This window comes from Entelurus aequoreus, linkage group LG01 (assembly GCF_033978785.1).
Source record: "Entelurus aequoreus isolate RoL-2023_Sb linkage group LG01, RoL_Eaeq_v1.1, whole genome shotgun sequence".
Classification (NCBI taxonomy): Eukaryota; Metazoa; Chordata; class Actinopteri; order Syngnathiformes; family Syngnathidae; genus Entelurus; species Entelurus aequoreus.
In genome coordinates this window covers 13,026,522-13,050,836 of record NC_084731.1, presented here as the reverse complement: position 1 = coordinate 13,050,836, position 24,315 = coordinate 13,026,522, and the positions used below count along the sequence as shown (strand labels likewise).

Sequence of the window (24,315 nt, the reverse complement as noted above, 5' to 3'; positions counted from 1 at the left end):
TATTTGACCACTACTGTTTTCTGTTTATTTGTTACTGACTGTGGCAGGACACCTCTGCCTCTGTTTCACTTTATGTTGCTGGTAAATAATATGGTTGTAGTAGTAGGCTAAAGTTAAATTATTTAGTATGCACTAATTAAAGGGGCAGAGCTTTAAGAGACATTTTAGCTTTTATATTTTATAAGATATATTTTTTGTAAGAACCACAATTAATAAATATATTTCAGTGAATAACTTATTGTTCAAATCTGTATATAAATATGTACATAAAGTGTTGTAATTATATTGTAAAATGGATGGATGGATGGACGTTTAAAACAAAACTGTTATTATTAATTAGTAAGTATACATTTTTTGAGCCTTTTTAGAGAAAATCATATCATTGTAGTAAATTATGCAAATTACTCGATGATTTCATGGTGACCACGCCCATAGCCACGCCCATAGCCACGCCCCCACCGCCACAGGTATCTTGGCAGTTTATGGGAAACACTGAACTCTAATCATTAATATAACGTGTAATATAAAGATGTTTACATCGTCATTCATGGTCACCTGATGGATGTGTCACTCCTCCCTGCTATTAGTCAGTGGGAGGCCATGATGCGTAATCTCTTCAATCTCTGGCGTGGTCACTGACAGCGAAGGAGGATCATTGTGATGAAACTGATACACTGAGAGATCATCACATTTCTCCTTTTTTCTATACATGATCTATATTTGTGTGTACGTGTAATGTGTATGTGCACTTAAATATATGATATATGTGAACGGTCAGGGGAGCAGGCCATGTTTTATTTTTGATTGCGTCTGAAAAGCCTCGCCTGCTTCCAAATGGCATGGATCATTTTTTTTTTTATTGAAGTCCTGCGTAGAATTATGGGTGCTTATGTTTTGAATGCTGTACAAGTTCATCCAATTCAAACTACTTTTGAGCAAGCTTGCAGGATTTTTTGTCGTTTATATGTGGAACTTATGTTTCCCTTATGTGCTATGATTTAGAAAGCCTTTAAAGGGGAAATGCACTTTTTTTTTGGAATTATGCCTATCGTTCACATCCATCCATCCATCCATTTTCTACCGCTTGTCCCTTACGGGTCCGCGGGGGGGGGGGGGGGGGGGGGGGGGGCTGGAGCCTATCTCAGCTGCACACGGGAGGAAGGCGGGGTACACCCTGGATAAGTCGCCACCTCATCGCAGGGCCAACACAGATAGACAGACAACATTCACACTCACATTCACACAGTAGGGACCATTTTACTGTTGCCAATCAACCTATCCCCAGGTGCATGTCTTTGGAGGTGGGTGGGGCCTATCCCCAGGTGCATGTCTTTGGAGGTGGGTGGGGCCTATCCCCAGGTGCATGTCTTTGGAGGTGGGAGGAAGCCGGAGTACCCGGAGGGAACCCACGCAGTCAAGGGGAGAACATGCAAACTCCACACAGAAAGATCCCCAGCCCAGGATTGAACCCAAGACATTCGTAATGTGAGGCACACGTACTAACCCCTGTTCCACCGTGCTGCCCTCTATCGTTCACAATCATTATAAAAGACATGACGACGGATTTGTTTTTCTAATGCATTCTAACGCGTAAATAAACACCTATTCCGCCCATAAAACCCAATAAATAACCATCCAAAAAGCAACACCAATACTCCCTTTACATTTCGGGACTTGAATATTAGCCAAGTATAAGTGATATTGTTATTATAAGTGCTAACGCAGACAAAGTATTTATAGCGGTGATCACAAGCTTGCGTGCCTATGTTGACATGATCGACTGGCGAGCTGCTTCCTTGCTCATGGAAGTTTATTCTAGATCATAAATCCTGCCTCTCATTTTGGTAGCAGAAGGATGAGAATACTGTGTATTACGACAAATTAGCACACTTTGACAGCCAATTTAGTCCCCGAAATGGCGAAAACGACACCAAAAGACTCTTGGTTCCACCCCCCCTAGAGTCATTCTTCATCTAAATTGGAATATATGAACATTCTAGCAATCGGCATCCCAGTGACAGCAGACATTGTACAGTAAGTGATGTTATGTTATGTTTGTTGGCTCTCATGAAGTCTGCAGTGTGCAGTAATCAGTGATGTTAAAAAAAAAACCACACAAAAAAATCCGTAAATATTAAATGTTATAAATGTACCTGTTACTACATGACCTATATACTTACATAATGTATAAAAATCCGTAATGGAGGTGTTTGTATGTTTTTTAAAGGGCTTTATAGGCAGAAAAGAGCGACTTCCATAGGCCTGCATTGTGAGCAGACTTTTGATTGCATTTATTTAATATTTAGAATGCATGAAAAATACAGGGATGTATTGTTAAACATTATAATGATAAACCGCAGTAAAATTCCAGTCGGTTAGTAATACCGTTTACATTTTTAATGATCAAAAAAACATCTTTTTTTTATAGCATTTTAGGCAACACTGTTTATTTCCTGGAAACAAAGTCGCCGCATGCTCAACAGCGCCGTTTTGCCCGGCAAAATATGATGGAAAGCAACTACACGGACTTTGCTCCAGGAGATTTTCCCTTTGATTAAACGTAGCCGAATGCTTCGTTTCACTTTTTTCCCTCACTTTACTTCCGTAGCGTAGAATCTCGGCATGCGCTGGCACTGCGATGGCGAGGCGATAAACGCATTTGTCCCACACTAAAAGTAAACAGCGGAAGAGAAAAATACTTGAAGTTGCTTTCGTTTTCTTAACATAATGTCCTGCTGTGACTGAGAGTTAATGTTGTGAGGAAACATGTAGCAGGCGATGTGTTGCTTTATAAAGTCTTTAGTTTATTTACTGGGATGCTCACTTGTCCTTTATTTAACTGCTAACTTTGTTAGTGTTCCAATAACATCAATAGTAGCTAAAATGTTTTGTTGTTTGATCGAATTGAACGCAGGCTGTGAAGTATCAACACGCGGAGGTACGAAGATTGTGTATTAGAAGCGGGAGGTATCACACCTGTTTATTTTTGTTGGCCAAACTGAACTACAAGGTGATGTTGGAGAAGAACAAAGCATGTTTGTTAGACTTTATCTTCATTAGCTAAAACGTTTTATGACTAATAAAACATTCAAATTGTGATTGAAGTCTAGCCTGAATTTGAAAGGTTTTACAAGAATATGACTGACTATTTACTAGGGGTGTAACGGTACACAAACATTTCAGTTCAGTACGTAACTCGGTTTAGAGGTCACGGTTCGGTTCATTTTCGGTACAGTAAGAAAACAACAAAATATAAATTTTTGGGTTATTTATTTACCAAATTTGCAAAATCTTCCACCAAAAATATCTTTCTTAGTGGAATATTTGATGTGAAGTAATCGGAACCTTGGAAAGGTTAATAATTCATAATAACATTGATTTTGATTCAATATTATGTTTTGAGCAATGACAGTTTCAAAGAAAAAAAAACTGCTTTGTTTTATTAGTCAACATTGCAACTTTTTCTGAATTACATTTAACCTTTAAGCTTTTTTATTTCACTTTTGTTATGTTTTTGTTTATTTTAATAGTATTTTTAGAATGTGCCGTGGGCCTTTAAAACATTAGCTGTGGGCCGCAAATGGCCTCCGGGGCACACTTTTGACACCCCTGCTATAGATAATAAAAAATTAAATGTGATAAATCTATGGATAAAAAGCAGAGCCTGGCGACGCATGCGCGTTTATCATAACTCTCTCTCTCTCTCTCTGTCTCTGCCCCTCCCTCACCAATGCTGCTGCGCGAACAATTTGTTTTGTTTTTAACCCCTTCTTAACCCTGAACGTACATAGAAAATACACACAACCCTAACTCAAAATGCCGGACATTCGAGGCATTTAAGAAACTCCGCCCTGACAGCTCCGCAAAAGAGGACATGTCCGGTGAAAAGAGGACGTATGGTCAGTCTATCGTAGCCCGTTAGCTGCTAGCATGCCGTGTGTTGTGCCTCGGTGTGCATTGTTTACACAACGTGTGTTACGCTACTTAATATGTCCGTGTGGAAACTCGTTCCGTACACCTCCGAACCGAACCGGAACCTCCGTACCGAAACGGTTCAATACAAATACCCCTACTATTTACACACTACATACATGCTGATGTAGAGTGAGAGTGGTCATATTTTCAGGGGATCAATACTCTTTGGACCAAGTGACTGAGCGTAACCATAGTTTTTGTCACTCTAAAGTGCAGATTCTGACCATTGGAATAGTTTCTATAGTTTGGAAATATCCAGCGGGCTGCATTGAAATGTTTGTTATGTTGTACAATGCCCAGGTAGCCCAAGTAACTGCCTTTTGTTTGCAGTTTTGCATGACATGTATCGCGTGACTTCAATCTCGACACCTCATTGACCGGTTCTGAGACGGGATCGATCGCTTCAGTCCTAATTTACATTAAATAGCACATGCGCGTGTCGCCAAGGTGAGCGTGGGGTATTTGCTCGCCAACTGCCTCGCCGCCTCGACACATGTGCTCTGTTAGAGTCACTTCTGTTGCACAGTAGAGGGCTTTAGCATGAGCATAATGTGCAGCTCTGTGAGCACTGCAGGCCCCTTGCTCCCCTCTCAATCTGTTGACGCTCTGGCTTGGAACAGGAATCCCCTCTGTTCTCCCACGGCCTTCTCTTCATGCCATCAGCGCTCACACAGAAAGAGCCAGAACTGTATAGGCAGAACACTCGGGCCTATTGATGCTCCAAACTAATGGAACTATAGTTGTCCTCAAGCAATGCAAATACTGCCGGGGTGTTGGTCACCAGCCCCCCGACTAAAGAGAGCTGATTTTGCGGGCATTATGTCATCCTGGTAATGTTTGTGTTAGCTCGCGGGTAAAGCAGAATGCGCTAAATCGTGTGTGCTTGTAGAATAAACGTCAGAATGCTTTACCCTCTATTGTTGTTCTAGGATCCAGCAGCTTCCTCAAACTCGGAAACCGACCCTGATGCCAAAGCAGAAACGGTGGCCATAAACTACAAGCCATCACCACTGCAAGTCCAGATAGGTATCAACATTTACACAGTGCAAATCACCACCAAGTTAGTCAAATGTTGTACTGTACATTAAATATAGTAAACATTCATCAGGACTAAGTGTAAGTGTAACATTTGTATGTGATCTATTATTCATTGCAATATTAGTTGCTGCCTATTGAAGTGTTCACTCATGATCTCGCATCCTGTGGTTGCCCAGAGAAACAGAGAGATCTTGCCAGGAAGGGCTCAGTGAAGAATGGCAATGTGGGTAGTCCTGTCAATCAACAACCTAAGAAGAACGCTAGGACAAGGTAACAAGTTGAATTTGTAACGTTTCTTTCCTGTGTTTTTGGTGGGTTTTTTTTGTCTCCATTGATTTCACAATATAGGGCCTAGACTAAAACTTTAAACCAAAAGGACACAACTGATTTGTTTCCAGCCTTCTGTGGAATCAATCAGACTTGCTGAAGCTACAGAGAGTACAAAAACAAAGGCGTGGGCTCGGTTGTGTTCTTTCAATGGCGATGCCGAGCATAAACCCAGTGTAACCCACAATATTGACAACTGGCTCATCTGTCTAATCCCGCTCTCTTGTGGATTAGCAAACACACACTATATGAAAGGCTTGAAGCCTCATACTGATAATCTTAGATTCATGCAGTGCCTGTTTTTGCTCCGTTTGTGTTGGTATAAAATTATGGACATGGAATTAACATAAAATGTCCGACATTTTATGTTTTTTAAAATTTTGTTTCAAGAGACATTCTCTGTAGTCTTTCATGGTTGGCTACTCCTGTATGGGGTGAAAACTGATTTGAGATTAATCACACACAGTGTCCATTGAACAACTCTATGGCAATACGAAGTATCAGTTGTAAAAATGAAGGATGTAACAGGACGGTAGAGTAAATGTGTTGCGTTACCTTACCCCCTATACCAGGGGTCGGCAACCCAAAATGTTGAAAGAGCCATAATGAACCAAAAATACAAAAACAAATCTGTCTGGAGCCGCAAAAAATTAAAAGCCATATTACATGTGTCATGAGATATAAATTGAATTAAGAGGACTTAAAGGAAACTAAATGACCTCAAATATAGCTACAAATGAGGCATAATGATGCAATATGTACATATCGCTAGCCTAAATAGCATGTTAGCATCGATTAGCTTGCAGTCATGCAGTGACCAAATATGTCTGATTAGCACTCCACACAAGTCAATAACATCAACAAAACTCACCTTTGTGCATTCATGTACAACGTTAAAAGTGTGGTGGACGAAATGAGACAGAAAAAGAAGTGGCATAAAACACGTCCTAGAAAGTCGGAGAAAGTTATAGATGTAAACAAACTATACGGTGAGTTCAAGGACCGCCAAAATTAGTAGGACAAAACGGCGCTCGCCAAATACTCGAATCAGTGAAGCATGTTTAATACAAACAGTGTGATTTATAACAATTAGGGAGGTTTGTTTCATGTTTGTCCTCCTACAGAAACCATATTAAAACAAAAAAATAGATTTTTTTTCCCCTCATCTTTTTCCATTCTTCATACATTTTTGAAAAATCTCCAGAGAGCCACTAGGGCGGCGCTAAAGAGCCGCATGCGGCTCTAGAGCCGCGGGTTGCCGACCCCCGCCCTATACTCATACTTTATAACGAGGTTGAGGCTATCTTTGTTTGCTTTGTGTTGCGATTTACAGACATTTGAATTAATGATACAGATTAAGATCATAAACTCAGCTCTCTCTTCTCCAAACTTAAACTGGGCCAATTCTTTCTTGCTGTGCAAATCATGATTGTAATTTGTAATGTCTAATGTGCAAGGTAAATGATAAATGATAAATGGGTTATACTTTTATAGCGCTTTTCTACCTTCAAGGTACTCAAAGCGCTTTGACAGTATTTCCACATTCACCCATTCACACACACATTCACACACTGATGGCGGGAGCTGCCATGCAAGGCGCTAGCCAGCAGCCATCAGGAGCAAGGGTGAAGTGTCTTGCCCAAGGACACAACGGGCGTGACTAGGATGGTAGAAGGTGGGGATTGAACCCCAGTAACCAGCAACCGTCCGATTGCTGGCACAGCCACTCTACCAACTTCGCCACGCCGTCCCCAGGTGGCTGTTTACATGAATAGCTGGCAGAAGTAACACTTGCATTGATTGGATGTCATGGTTATGTTGCATGTCTGTGAATGTGATGGTGCAGAAGCAAAGTTGACATGCAAATGTTCATGTTTCAGATATAGTCTGGCCTCCCCGAGTTAAGTGTGAGAGACACAGGCAAATAAATCCAAGCTCTACTGTTACATCTCGGATAATATATGTGTAAAAGAGGCTATGGTGGCATAGAGTGCTCACACAAGTTAAGCAATGCTTGATTGTATATTATTAGTAAATTAGGGACAGTGTTTCCCATAAACTGCCAAGATACCTGTGGCGGTGGGGGCGTGGCTATGGGCGTGGTCACCATGACATCATCGAGTAATTTGCATAATTTACTACAATGATATGATTTTCTCTAAAAAGGCTAAAAAATGTATACTTACTAATTAATAATAGCAGTTTTGTTTTAAACGTCCATCCATCCATTTTACAATATAATTACAACACTTTATGTACCGTAATTTCCGGACTATAAGCCGCACCTGACTATAAGCCGCACCAGCTAAATTTAGGGGAAAATACAGATTGCTCCATATATAAGCCGCACCCGACTATAAGCCGCAGGGTTTAGATGTGTAATTACCGTAGTATATAGGGGTTCCTGCTACCACGGAGGGGATTGTCGGGACAGAGATGACTGTTTGGGAACGCAAAGCCTCCCATTTATTAACTATAAATCTTTCAATCATTCAATCAAACTTTTACATCTTTGACATGGCGAACAGCATTCGTGCAGAGTACAAATAATACAACGGTGCAAAGTAATACAAAGTGCTCGCATGTACGTTATCAAAATAACCAGCCTACCGGTATATGAAAAGTCAGTCTTTAATCATTGTGTCATCGTCTTCCTCCTGCGTACTAAAACCACCGAAATCCTCTTCGTCGGTGTCGGAGAAGAACAGGCCGCATATAAGCCGCACCGTTGTATAAGCCGCAGGGACCAGAACGAGGGGAAAAAGTAGCGGCTTATAGTCCGGAAATTACGGTACCTATTTATATACAGATTTGAACAATAAGTTATTCACTGAAATATAATTATTAATTGTGGTTCTTATAAAAAATATATCTTATAAAATATAAAAGCTAAAATGTCTCATAAAGCTCCGCCCCTTTAATTAGTGCATACTAAATAATTTAACTTTAGCCTACTACTATAACCATATTATTTACCAGCAACATAAAGTGAAACAGAGGCCGAGGTGTCCTGCCACAGTCAGTAACAAATAAACAGAAAACAGTAGTGGTGGTAGATAGACACAGAGCTTCATCAAACATCTGATCCACTGAACAAAGAGCTCCAAAAATCTTGAACTTTAGACTGCCATCAGTTTTACTCCCTACACTTAACCATGTGTTTCCTACTGCCTGCAGACTTTGCACCCTTTGTTATATACACATGTTGTGTTTCTAATATAAATACATTTAATAAAGTCAAATACAAATAAGGCAACAGGAGAAGTATCCTTCACTTCTCTTTTGTAAAGTAAATCTGAACAGCCGATATGGGCATCTACATCAACTATATGATTTGCCTGAGAAGCTGGAGAGGACAAAAAAAAATAAAAAAAATAATTTTTATTTTTTAAATTTTTTTATTTTTTTATTTGTGGCGGACGTAATTCTTTCGTGGTGGGCCGCCACAAATAAATGAATGTGTGGGAAACACTGCTATTGATTTTTCTATTTCGTCCCGGTTTAGAGATCAAGATTAAGTTATAAGTTGAGCACCTGAGGGTGTATTTCTTTTGAACCGTAAGAGCACAACACACCATTTTGAAACTCCACGACTCCCCTCATGGTTGGAAGTTGTAAGACAAGAAACTAATCCTTGTAAAGAGTGTTCTTAAAATGTCTTTTTGCTCTTGTGCAGGTTGGTTGTGCCAAATAAAGGCTACTCCTCTCTCGACCAGAGCCCAGATGAGAAGCCCCTCGTAGCACTGGACACCGACAGGTATGTGCAGCTTTCTGACTTCACCTTTTAAAACTCAAACAATCTCAAACCGAACACGTCAGCAACAAAATGCCTGACCTAAGAGTGTATTGTGGGGGATTTGCAGTGTTGTGTGTCTCACCCTGTTACATTACATTAATCCACGGAGCCACTTGAGAGAGTTGCAACTCTCATCATCCCAGAAGGGGGCAAAGCCTCTCTCAGGGGAGCAGGATTAGTGGATAGTGGGGTGAGGATTTCCAGAGGGAAAAGCAGCTCAGACGCAGACCTACATCCACCCTGTACTGAACTGCTTTGTTTTGACCCACCCTTCGTCCACTGGGCATGTTGTGACATGAGGGGAAGTGCTCACGTAAAATAAGTCACATACTGCATCATACTACATAGATCTGAAATACTCTCATCCACACGAATGAGTGTATTATCCACATTTTAGAGTTCAAGATAATAATCTAAAGCAGCATGACATTTAATCAAATAACTGGATAAAACACACTTCATAGCCTCTAAATGTGGTTTAAGGAAAATAGTTTAAATAAACAGTCATTTATCTGCCTGCCATAAACATTATGTCAAGTTACGGGCACTCCATGTTGTCCGAATTTGATACATTTTTATTTGTTACACCGCAGGTGTCAAACTTAAGGCTTGGGGGCCAAATGTCATTTAATGTTTAAAAGCCTTACAAATTCTATGCGTCAAACGTATTTTGTTTTCTTACCAAATGTATTTGTTCCTTCCATTTTGACAGAAAAAATACATGTATTGAATGCAATTACATATTTTTAAAACTTACATCTTATGGAATAATGCAACAAATATGCTATCAAACATTTCAAACTTTGGTTTAGTTAAAATAAAAATAAGAAGAGTAAATATCTGCTTTACTTGTTATTTCAAAGCAAGTTATGCATCAAATTGTACACTGTAAAAAGACAATCGATTTTACGGTATAAATTATTTATTTACATTTATACTACATTTTATTTATATTTATATATATTTATATATAAATATATATATGTGTTTTTGTATATATTATATATATATTTGTATTTATATATATTTTTAAATATAATTATTAATTATATTATATGTAATATAATTGTATATATAATATAATTATAAAAATATAATATATAATATTAATATTATATATATTAAATTATACATTTAATATATATATATATATATATATATATATATATATATATATATATATATATATATATATATATATATATATATATATATATATATATATATATATATATATATATATATATATATATTTTATACTATATTTTAGATTTATTTAGATTTATTTAGATTTATAGATTTTCACCCAATATCTGCTTTACTTGTTATTTCAAAGCAAGTTATGCATCAAATTGTACACTGTAAAAAGACAATTGATTTTACGGTATAAAAGATGGCAGGCCCGTTGCCAGGATTTGTCTTGTGATTTATGTATCATTTTGTATCATGACCTGTTGAATGTTTACTGTATTAACCTGCCTTAGGACAACGGATGAAAATTAGCTATTGTGCTAACTCTGGCATATTTACATTGTTGCTCTATGTTGATGAATATGCATTGTCCTAATTCAAATAAATAAATACAATAAATACATTTTACTTTACGCTAATATGCTGTAAAAAAAACCCAGCAGATTTTACAGTAGAAGTGTGGCAACTGAGCATACAATTTTATTTTTTTTTACAATGTATGCAAAACATATATTAAGTGCATAAGCAATGTATAATAATACTATCATGAGGTAAATCCCTACAAATGTATATTCATAAATTATTGAGCGGCCCTCTGAGGGCAGCCATAACTGCCTCGTGGCCCTCAGTCAAAACGAGTTTGACATCCCTGAGTTACACTCATTAAACGATTAATGGCAGCTACAGAATATGAAGCCCGACATGACATTACTACTACTTTGATTATGTACAGTATGCATGTCTCTAATATACAGTATCTGTCAATGTGTGCAAAACTCTTGAGCCGCCACAAGCTTTGTTGTTTTAATGGCCCTTTTTGAGACAAAATTAGGCAAAGAATGCAAAACCTTTTTCCCCCCCAAAACTTTGTAGAGGGTTGGTGCATTTGCCAAATAATAGCTCAACAAGATATGGCAAGGGTATGGATGAAGGTGCATATTTCTAACCGCTCACCAACTGCATACCCCCAGAATTGTGAATGCATCGTTCATTACTGTCCATGCCTGCTAACCAAGAAATACAGTCTGATGCTACACTAATTTGATTTAATTTGGTTAACAGCTCTGTTTTCTGTCAAGTCTGAGCTTTTTTTTAGTAACACTTTACATTTATATGCCATTACAGCATTACTAAAACAGCAAATGTAGTGATTTTTCAAGGTCTTTGTAGGCTAAATGTAACAGTACTCACTTGGCCTGTTTGGGTAAACGTTGGCCTCCGCCAAGGCTGTCCTTTGTCACTGGTTCTATTCATAATTCCTATGGACATCATTTCTAGGCGCATCCAATGCATTAAGAGTGTCCTGTTCAGATCTAATTTCTGCTATTTGCAGATGATTTGATCCTGATGTCTTCATTTACTCTTTTGGTTTGCTGTTGGGTGCAAAGCCTTTGGGATCAGTCTTCACACCTCCAAATCGTAGATCCACGGTTCTCAGTCAGAAAAGGGTGGATTGCAGCCGCCGTGTTGGGAGTGAGTGAGGTCCTTCCCTAGGTGGAGGAGTTCAAGTATCTTGGGATCTTGTTTACAAGTGAGATCGACCGGTGAATTGGCCGCATCTGTAGGCACTCTACCAGATCTTTGTGGTAAACCAAAAGCTGAGCCAAAAGTCAAAGCTCTCAATTACCACCTTACTAGTGGTGGCATGGTTTGGGTAGTGACTGAAAGAGCAAGATCGCGCCTACAAGAGAAGCAGAGGGAAGAGAGTGGCTAGTTGAGGTGGCTCGGTCATCGATGCCTCCTGGACACCTACCTAGTAAGATGGCCAGCCAGAAAGAGGCCCCAGGGAAGACCTAGGACACGCTAAAGGGGTTAAGTCTCGCAGCTGGAATGGGAAAGGCTCGATGTTCCCTGGGTGGAACTGGAAAAGGTGACCAGGGAGTCAGAGCTGCTATATGTCCCCGCAACTGGGAGAGTGGCTAGTTGAGGTGGCTCGGTCATCGATGCCTCCTGGACACCTACCTAGTAAGATGGCCAGCCAGAAAGAGGCCCCAGGGAAGACCTAGGACATGCTAAAGGGGTTAAGTCTCGCAGCTGGAATGGGAAAGGCTCGATGTTCCCTGGGTGGAACTGGAAAAAGTGACCAGAAACCAGGGAGTCCGGGCTGCTATATGTCCCCGCAACTGGGAGAGTGGCTAGTTGAGGTGGCTCGGTCATCGATGCCTCTTGGACACCTACCTAGTAAGATGTTCCATACATGGCCAGCCAGGAAGAGGCCCAGGGGAAGACCTAGGTCACGCTAAAGGGGTTAGGTCTCGCAACTGGAATGGGAAAGGCTCGATGTCCCCTGGGTGGAACTGGAAAAGGTGACCAGAAAGTCTGGGCTGCTATCTGTCCCCGCAACTGGGAAGGGTCTAACTGCGGTCGCAGACACTAAGTTGCGTCCACAGGAGTGACGACTACAGAAGTGAACTGTGTCTTAAAGACATGCTTACAGCGGCGCTGACAACACAAGCGTGGACACTGGATTTGTAATGTGATTCAAGATGGCTAATGCAACGCACCACGGTTGTTATTATTTTGGTTGTTGAATGTATTGCTTTTTTGGGCTGATCGTATTCAACCTTAACCAAAACCCAACCCTAACCACAACTTATTTTCAGCAGTATTTCTTTAATTTATTTCTGATTTCTGTGTAACGTAGTGTATCTTGAGCTTCACTTCCGTTGTCGTCAACGCGACGGAAATGGATGGATAGATGGACTTGGAGTGAGCGCAACCTAGACCTAAAGTGGGCATGACTTAGACCTAAACATGTAAACATTGTCTTGTTCTAGGTGGCTAGCAATGCAGCTAATGGGAGCGATCAATTATACCACTAAATCGCTTTAAAATGCATCCAACAACCGTCAACAACACTTCATTTTCTTTCTGTAACCTGTATAATCAAACTGTAGCAACATTGTTATCGTAAGAGCGGACACCGAGGAACTCTTTTTCTAGCGTCGTAACACATCTGTGTGCTACGTTATTAGCCGTAAAAGATAGCTACGGAAAGAGATAAGGTAGCAACTGCGTCAACACGAAACGCTTTTGAGTTTGTAATGCCTAACATGATGGGATATAACACCAATCTGTACTGACTGAAAAACATGAACAATCATATTACAGTATCTGCAAAGTATTATTTCATGTTTTGTTTATACGCAGCTAGCCTAGCATACGCTGTCTGTCATGATACACGCTGCGTGTATTATGATGAATATAAAGTGTGACTCACTCGAAGGACAGTTGCCTTTTTGGTCCAGCTGGCCAGGGATGTTTTTTTCAGTTTATTTGGGTAAGCTCTCAATTTATGTCAAAATAGCATGGCTTCAAATTCCACATTTTGCAGCTTCGAGTCACTTTCACCTCACTCTCTCGGCTTCCGTCTGCTCCAAAATCTCACTCTTCCTCTTTTTTTGCAGGCTTCTATAACTCATACTTGCCAACCCTCCCGTTTTTAGCGGGAGATTCCCGGTATTCAGCGCCTCTCCCGATAACCTCCCAGCAGAAATTTTCTCCCGACAAACTCCCGGTATTCAGCCGGAGCTGGAGGCCACGCCCCCTCCAGCTCAATGCGGACCTGAGTGGGGACAGCCTGTTCTCACGTCCGCTTTCCCACAATATAAACAGCTTGCCTGCCCAATGACGTCATAACTGTAGAATGATCGAGGGCGAGTTCTTGGTTTCTTATGTGGGTTTATTATTAGGCAGTTTCATTAACGTCCTCCCAGCGCGGTAACAACACACAACAACAGCAGTCACGTTTAGTCTACCGTAAAGCAGTTCTTCTGCCGTAAACAGCAATGTTGTGACACTCTTAAACAGGACAATACTGCCATCTACTGGATAACCTCCAGGACACTGAAATTCAAGTATTTCTTTTATTTATATGTATGATAAAATAAATATATATATATATATAGCTAGAATTCACTGAAAGTCAAGTATTTCATACATATACATATATATATATATATATATATATATATATATATATATATATATATATATATATATATATATATATGTATATGTATATATATTAAATACTTGAGTTGGTGAATACTAGCTTAAATATATTCCCCTCTTAACCACGCCCCCGACCACGCCCCCGCCCCCCACCTCCCGGTATCGGAGGTCTCAAGGTTGGCAAGTATGCTATAACTAGTAATTTATTGTCCCTATTTTCAGCTTCAAAAATATAAGGTTGTTAAAGTTAAAGTACCAATGATTGTCACACACACACTAGGTGTGGCGAAATTATTCTCTACATTTGACCCATAACCCTTGTTCCACCCCCTGGGAGGTGAGGGGAGCAGTGGGCAGCGGCGGTGGCCACGCCCGGGAATCATTTTTGGTGATTTAACCCCCAATTCCAACCCTTGATGCTGAGTGCCAAGCAGGGAGGTAATGGGTCCCATTTTTATAGTCTTTGGTATGACTCGGCCGGGGTTTGAACTCACGACCTACCCATCTCAGGGCGGACACTCTAGCCCAGGGGTCACCAACGCGGTGCCCGCGGGCACCAGGTAGCCCGTAAGGACCAGATGAGTAGCCCGTCGGCCTGTTCTAAAAATAGCTCAAATAGCAGCACTTACCAGTGAGCTGCCTCTATTTTTTAAATTTTATTTATTTACTAGCAAGCTGGTCTCGCTTTGCCCGACATTTTTAATTCTAAGAGAGACAAAACTCAAATAGAATTTGAAAATTCAAGAAAATATTTTAAAGACATGGACTTGTTTAAATGAATTCATTTTTTTTTTTTACTTTGCTTCTTATAACTTTCAGAAAGACTATTTTAGAGAAAAAATACAACCTTAAAAATGATTTTAGGATTTTTAAACACATGTACCTTTTTACCTTTTAAATTCCTTCCTCTTCTTTCCTGACAATTTAAATCGATGTTCAAGTAAATTTATTTTTTTTATTGTAAAAGAATATTTGTAAAATATTTCTTTAAACTTATTATGATTAAAATTCAAAAAGTTTATTCTGGCAAATCTAGAAAATCTGTAGAATCAAATTTGAATCTTATTTCAAAGTCTTTTGAATTTCTTTTAAAATTTTTGTTCTGGAAAATCTAGAAGAAATAATGATTTGTCTTTGTTTAAAATATAGCTTGGTCCAATTTGTTATATATTATATTATATATTATATATATAAGTGTAGATTGAATTTTAACCTATTTAAAACATGTCATCAAAATTCTAAAATTAATCTTAATCAGGAAAAATTACTAATGATGTTCCATAAATTATTTTTTTAAATTTTTCTCTTCTTTTTTTCGGTTAAATTTTGAATTTTAAAGAGTCGAAATTGAAGATAAACTGTTTCAAAATTTAATTGTAATTTTTTTCGTGTTTTAAACCGTTCAATTAAGTGTAAATATCATTAATTATTAATAATAACATAGAGTTAAAGGTAAATTGAGCAAATTGGCTATTTCTGGCAATTTATTTAAGTGTGTATCAAACTGGTAGCCCTTCGCATTAATCAGTACCCAAGAAGTAGCTCTTGGTTTCAAAAAGGTTGGTGACCCCTGCTCTAGCCACTAGTGAATCCTCGTTTGTCCAAAAATAGTCGTCTTTGTGGTTTGTTTCCGAATCTGCCATGATTAGATGATAGATTGATCAGTTATTCGTCATTATTATAAAATGTATAGTCTGGGCTCTAATAAACAGGTTTTTTGTAGACTGAAAATACTTTTTGCGACTTAATGGATTTACTGTTTGTGTTAAGTACTTCTTAAAAGATGGAATATAGATTTTGTAGTTGAACAAGTTTAGAATACAATACAGAGACATTTCCAGATGTGCCTAAAGGTCTGCATTTTTCACTTAGTCAAACGTATTCAAACATCTGAATATTACGATGGATGCACTGTGGAAAGCAGCACCTTCTGAGATGTGTATGTCTGTTTTGCAGTGATGATGACTTCGACATGTCCAGGTACTCGTCATCAGGATACTCCTCAGCCGAGGTGAGATGTCTGAGGGACCAGGTATCTATGCACACATTATATTTCACTTCATGTAGTGTCACCAAACATCAAATCCCATTGTCACGTCAGTCCTCCAGCAGGTACACTGATCCTACTAGTTGTCTCCCATTGGGGGTGGTTAGGCACCTTTGATTCAGACTTGTTTGTCCTTTGCCACCCTTTTGTGTATGCAACATGTGTTCAAGTTGTACTAGGAACTTAGTGTATTGTGTTGGGATTGACACGGAAATCCAGTTTCAAAGTGTCAACGGTAGTAATGGTAGGACACATACAGAGTCTGACGCTCATTTAAACTTTATTGCCGACATTAACAAGCCTTTATACTGTATCTGGGGTTGTGTCGATACCAATATTTTGGAATGTATTTCGATACTTTGCGATACTTTTCAGAAATAAAGTGGACCACAAAAAAACTTCATTATTGGCTTTATTTTAACAGAAAATCTTATGGTACATTAAACATAAGTTTTTTTTATTGCAATTAAAGAATAATGTTTTCAATAAATAAGATAGTGAACATACTAGACAACTTATCTTTTAGTAGTAAGTAAACAAACAAAGGCTTCTAATTAGTCTGCTGACGTATGCAGCAACATATTGTGTCATTTATCTACCTATTATTTTGTCAACATTATAAAGGACTAGCTGTAAAAATTGATTATTAATCTACTTGTTCATTTACTGTTAATATCTGCTTATTTTCTGTTTCAACACGTTCTATCTACACTTCTGTTAAAATGTAATAATCACTTATTCTTCTATTGTTTAGATACTTTACATTATTTTTGGCTGATACTACAAATGTTGGTATCGATCCAATACCAAGTACTTACAGGATCATACATTGGTCATAATTAAAGTTCTCCTGTGTCCATGGATGTACTTCCTGAGTTTATAAACAATTAAAAAAAGACAAAAGATTCCGTGATAATTAAACATAATGTAATCATTGTACTATTGACTATATACGGCTCTTGTACTTGGTATCGTTACAGTCGATGTCTCTGTAGATCCACTCTTGACATTTGTTTACATTGAGGAGCGCTAGCTTGCATGTAATCGATAATCGACATTATTACCGGTGAACTTACAAAGTCCTGCTTCTCTCTACCACAGCAAATCAACCAAGACCTCAACATCCAGCTCCTGAAGGACGGCTACCGACTGGACGAGATTCCCGACGACGAAGACCTGGATCTGATCCCCCCTAAAGCCGTCAACCCCACCTGCATGTGCTGCCAAGCCGCTCCCTCCACAGCGTGTCACATCCAGTAGCGTCCTCTTCCTCTTCACAAACATCATATAGAAAACCTTCTTTCTGGAACCTTTTCAGTTGAGTGACTGCAAAGAGAAGTGGGAAAACTGTTGAGGTGGAAGAACGCTATTGTCAGGTAGGGAACACCTTTGGAAGAACCAGCGGATGTTGTGCACCTTCCTCCTATGGTTGGACCTGTGTACCTGACATCTCAAGTGATGGTACCAACATAAGCCTGAAGTGTTTGTTTTTGTCCCAATCATTATATTCATTTTTTTTTAATGAACAACAAATAGCAAGTAAGGGTATGGGATAGCAGAGCAGATACGGTGAAAAAGGAATAATATTTCATTGGCTTCTGGTTGATTGATTGGGAAGTTTGCTGGTTCTCTTGGCTTTGTCTTCCGGTGTTTATATATATGTCTGACATGAACATGATGTTTATGTGGGAGTATATCCGCTATACCCAGAGAAGTAGGGCCGAGTCATCAAGCTACCAATAAAACACTAATGCAGGGGTGTCCAAACTACGGGCCAAGTTGGGCTTGCTAGACGTTATGAGTTTCCAAATAAATTTTTAACATCTGGCACTGTCATAAATCAGGTCAAACCCCATGAACTAAGCTTTGAATTGAATACAGCACAGCATATACTTGTATGACCCATGCCAAACAACCTTCTATGGTCATGACACAAACCACAAAAAATTAAAAATTAACTAATACACAAAGTCAACACACATGGTCACACATAACACAACCTGCTCACTGACCATGTATCAAGCTTTGAATTAAATACAGCACGACATTTTACTTATATGGCCCTTACCAATCAACCTTCCCTGGTCATGGCGCAAACAAAACAAAAAAGAAAATTAACACACACGGTCACACATAACACAACCTGCTCACTGACCATGTATTAAGCTTTGAAATAAATACAGCATGGCATTTTACTTATATGACCCATGCCAAACAACCTTCACTGGTCATGGCGCGAAAAAAAAAAATTAACACACAAAGTCAACACACATGGTCACACATAACACAACCTGCTCACTGACCATGTATTAAGCTTTAAATTAAATACAGCATGGCATTTACTCATATGACCCATGCCACACAACCTTCTCTGGTCATGGCGCAAAAAAAAAAAAAGAACTATCACACAAAGTCAACACACACAGTCACACATAATACAACCTGATCACTGACCATGAATTAAGCTTTGAATTAAATACAGCATGGCATTGACTTATATGACCCATGCCAAACAACCTTCCCTGGTCATGGCGCAAACAAAAAAATATATAAAATTAACACACACGGTCACACATTACACAATTAACTGCCACACAAAGTCAACACACATGGTTACACATAACACAACCTGCTCACTGACCATGTATTAAGCTTTGAATTAAATACAGCACAAAATTTTACTTATATGGCCCTTGCCAATCAACCTTCCCTGGTCATGGCGCAAACAAAAAAAAACAAAAAATTAACACACACGGTCACACGTAACACAACCTGCTCACTGACCATGTATTAAGCTTTGAATTAAATACAGCATGGCATTTTACTTATATGACCCATGCCAAACAACCTTCCCTGGTCATGGCGCAAAAAAAAAAAAAAGAATTTTCACACAAAGTCAACACACACGGTCACACATAACACAACCTGCTCACTGACCATGTATTAAGCTTTAAATTAATTACAGCATGGCATTTACTCATATGACCCATGCCAAACAACCTTCTCTGGTCATGGCGCAAAAAAAAAAAAGAACTATCACACAAAGTCAACACACACGGTCACACATAACCTGATCACTGACCATGAATTAAGCTTTGAATTAAATACAGCACGGCATTTTTTTCTATGACCCATGTCAAACAACCTTCCCTGGTCATGACACAAACCACAAAAAATGTAAAATTAACTAATACACAAAGTCAACACACATGGTCACTCATAACACAACCTGCTCACTGACCATGAATTAAGCTTTAAAATAGATACAGCACAGCATTTTTCTTATATGACCCATGCCAAACAACCTTCCCTGGTCATGGCGCAAAAAAAATTAAAAAAATTTAACACACAAAGTCAACACACACGGTCACACATGACACAATCTGCTCACTGACCATGAATTAAGCTTTGAATTAAAAACAGCACAGCATTTTTTTCTATGAGTCATGCCAAACAACCTTCCCTGGTCATGACACAAACCACAAAAAATTTCAATTAAACTAATACACAGTCAACACACATGGTCACTCATAACACAACCTGCTCACTGACCATGTATTAAGCATTAAATTAAATACAGCATGGCATTGACTTATATGACCCATGCCAAACAACCTTCCCTGGTCATGGCGCAAACAAAAAAATATATAAAATTAACACACAAAGTCAACACACACGGTCACACATAACACAACCTGCTCACAGACATTGAATTAAGCTTTGAATTAAATACAGCATGGCATTTTACTTATATGACCCATGCCAAACAACCTTCCCTGGTCATGGCGCCAACAACAACAAAAAAATGATCTACCACAAAAAGTTACACATAACACAACCTGCTCACTCAACCTTGTGAATATTGTAAAATATGTCCAAGCCCCATAAAAAAATTAAATGACACCCATTTAAATCCATTACAATGCATGATGGGGGAAAAAAGCAAAACACTGTCTCCACACTTACCATGTTTGGCACATTTTCTGATTGATTACAAAACTTTAGTCGATCTTTCACATACTCTTAATATCCAACTATATTAATGATGTATATATCCATTATATTAGTGTAGTACTCTAAGTACACATAGATTTGTAATGGCTATATACAGTATGTATTGTTACTTTACATGCAGCCCAATTTTTTTTAGCCTAATGCGGACCCCGAGTCTAAAAGTGTGGACACCCCTGCATTATCCCCATGTAATGTCCCTTTCATGATTTCGGGTTAAACAAAAAAAAAAACATATTTTGCATGTTGCCTGTTTACACTGTGGAATGGCCGACGTGTGCTCACTTTTTTATGACCCTATAACTCCTACGTGTACCAGACATTGGCAGTCATGTTATTTTCAAGAAGCTATTTTGTAAGAAAATGTAAAAAAAAAAAAAAAAAGGAGAAAAAATGGTTTCGAGACTTGTCAGCTTCTCCTTCAGTGCGTGGATGCACATGACGGGAAGAAGTTGCGGTGAGAATGTGGTTGTGCGGAGCATTAACTGGACATTGTTGCAACGACTCGATCATCACTGCATGCTTGTGTGCGCTTTGTGTGTGTACAACAACCTGGGAAGTCTTACTTTTCTATCTACTGTTTGTACAAACAGCCTACTCATTTTCTTGTGAGGGGATGCTCATTTAGCATAGCATAAAGTCATACGTGCAATTTACTATCCCTACACATCCCTTCAAAAAGTCACTCCACGGCCTGAGAATATATATACATATACATATATATATATATATATATATATATATATATATATATATATATATATATATATATACATATATATATATATATATATATATATATATATATATATATATATATATATATATATATATATATATATATATATATATATATATATATATATATATATGTATATATACATATGTATATGTATATGTATATATACATATGTATATGTATATACATACAATATGTATATATATGTATGTATGTATGTATATATACATATGTATATGTATATGTATATATACATATGTATATGTATATACATACAATATGTATATATATATGTATGTATATGTATATATACACTACCGTTCAAAAGTTTGGGGTCACATTGAAATGTCGTTATTTTTGAAGGAAAAGCACTGTACTTTTCAATGAAGATAACTTTAAACTAGTCTTAACTTTAAAAAAATACACTCTATACATTGCTAATGTGGTAAATGACTATTCTAGCTGCAAATGTCTGTTTTTTGGTGCAATATCTACATAGGTGTATAGAGGCCCATTTCCAGCAACTATCACTCCAGTGTTCTAATGGTACAATGTGTTTGCTCATTGGCTCAGAAGGCTAATTGATGATTAGAAAACCCTTGTGCAATCATGTTCACACATCTGAAAACAGTTTAGCTCGTTACAGAAGCTACAAAACTGACCTTCCTTTGAGCAGATTGAGTTTCTGGAGCATCACATTTGTGGGGTCAATTAAACGCTCAAAATGGCCAGAAAAAGAGAACTTTCATCTGAAACTCGACTGTCTATTCTAGTTCTTAGAAATGAAGGCTATTCCACAAAATTGTTTGGGTGACCCCAAACGTTTGAACGGTAGTGTATATATGTGTATGTGTATATGTATATATGTATATATATATATATATATATATATATATATATATATATATATATATATATATATATGTATATATTTATATATGTATATATATATATATATATATGTATATATGTATATATTTATGTATATATGTATGTATGTTTTTATGTATGTATATTTTTATATATGTATGTATATATATATATATATATATATATATATATATATATATATATATATATATATATATATATATATATATATATATATATATATATATATATATATATATATATTAAGGATGTCCGATAATATCGGCCTGCCGATATTATCGGCCGATAAATGCGTTAAAATGTAATATCGGAAATTATCGGTATCGTTTTTTTTATTATCTGTATCGTTTTTTTGTTGTTTTTTTTGTTTTTGTTTTTTGTTTTTATTAAATCAACATAAAAAACACAAGATACACTTACAATTAGTGCACCAACCCAAAAAACCTCCCTGCCCCCATTTCTTTCTGTTATCAATATTCTGGTTCCTACATTATACATCAATATATATCAATACAGTGTGCAAGGGATACAGTCCGTAAGCACACATGATTGTGCGTGCTGCTGGTCCACTAATAGTACTAACCTTTAACAGTTAATTTTACTCATTTTCATTCATTACTAGTTTCTATGTAACTGTTTTTATATTGTTTTACTTTCTTTTTTATTCAAGAAAATGTTTTTAATTTAGTTATGTTATTATTATTATTTTTTTAAAAGTACCTTATCTTCACCATACCTGGTTGTCCAAATTAGGCATAATAATGTGTTAATTCCACGACTGCATATATCGGTTGATATCGGTATCGGTTGATATCGGTATCGGTAATTAAAGAGTTGGACAATATCGGAATATCGGATATCGGCAAAAAGCCATTATCGGACATCCCTAATATATATATATATATATATATATATATATATATATATATATATATATATATATATATATATATATATATATATATATATATATATATATATATATATATACACACAGTACAGGCCAAAAGTTTGGACACACCTTCTCATTCAATGTGTTTTCTTTATTTTCATGACTATTTACATTGTAGATTGTCACATCAAAACTATGAATGAACACATGTGGAGTTATGTACTTAACAAAAAAAATGGTGAAATAACTGAAAACATGTTTTATATTCTAGTTTCTTCAAAATAGCCACCCTTTGCTCTAATTACTGCTCTGCACACTCTTGGCATTCTCTCCATGGGCTTCAAGCACACCTGTGAAGTGTGACTACCTCTTGAAGCTCATCCAGAGAATGCCAAGAGTGTGCAAAGCAGTAATCGGAGCAAAGGGTAGCTATTTTGAAGAAACTAGAATTTAAAACATGTTTTCAGTTATTTCACCTTTTTTTTTTGTTAAGTACATAACTCCACATGTGTTCATTCATAGTTTTGATGTGACGATCTACAATGTAAATAGTCATGGAAATAAAGGAAACACATTGAATGAGGAGAACGTGTGTCCAAACTTTTGGACTGTACTGTATGTATTATTATTTTTTTAATATTTATTTGTAGGGAAGACGTAAAAAAAATGGTATTCCTTAGAATTGTATTTGTTTAGAGTCGCTGTATGTAAGACCACAGACACAGTTTTGTATCGTCACATGCTGCGTGTTTACACTCGGGAGACGTCAGCTGCTTTCTGCCATCACGCCTGTTTCAGTCAGTTCTGAGAGAAGAGAACTAAAGACTAACTTCAGAGCCAAGTATGTAGGCAACATTTGGCACAAGCTTGCTTCTGAGCTTCCTAGCTGCTGTGTGTTTGTTCCCATGAGATGTACTATAGCCAACCATGTAGCATAGATCAATGTTTTTCTTCACTTTTGCACAACTAAGTCATGATTTTGTTCAGTTTGTCCTCAAAGGAATGTGTCGGCCCAAACAAATCCAAGCCCATTATGGAGTCTTCCTGGTTCCAGTGTAAGAGAACATTCTAGGTGCCATGCGTACAGTAGATCACTAGGTTTACACAAATATACTCACACTGTGTAAAAGAGTTCATTTAGAATGTAGCCTCACTACTATTGTTTGGTGCAAAATAATGCTTTGTAACAGATATTTATTTACAGTTGTACATTTTAAATTATTTTCCATATATTTCATCCATGTACTGTATTTTGTTTTGTATGTCAGAAGCTTATGATGATGATGATGATGACTCTAAAATGTTTCCATTTAGACTTTTAACAGTGCTCAAGTTCTGTGTATAGTGTCCAATAAAATAATGAATAGTTATCTGAATACCCGATGACTTGATGTTTACATGAACACTCAGTTAGGGTGCTAAAAAAAATAAATAATATATTGGATTCTAAATCA

General features: G+C 37.4%; 1 protein-coding gene across 1 annotated transcript in view; it reads left to right on the top strand.

The window, feature by feature from the left end:
- The window catches only part of LOC133648185 (protein FAM219A-like), a 23,035-nt gene extending 4,307 nt beyond the window's left edge, over positions 1-18,728 (top strand). The window contains exons 2-6 of the mRNA XM_062044014.1: positions 4,905-5,001; positions 5,190-5,283; positions 9,017-9,097; positions 16,238-16,292; positions 17,430-18,728. Of these exons, the coding sequence (XP_061899998.1) occupies positions 4,905-5,001; positions 5,190-5,283; positions 9,017-9,097; positions 16,238-16,292; positions 17,430-17,588 (486 nt within the window). The 3' untranslated portion in view covers positions 17,589-18,728. The remainder of the gene's footprint in view (positions 1-4,904; positions 5,002-5,189; positions 5,284-9,016; positions 9,098-16,237; positions 16,293-17,429) is intronic.
- The last annotated feature ends 5,587 nt before the right edge of the window (positions 18,729-24,315 follow it).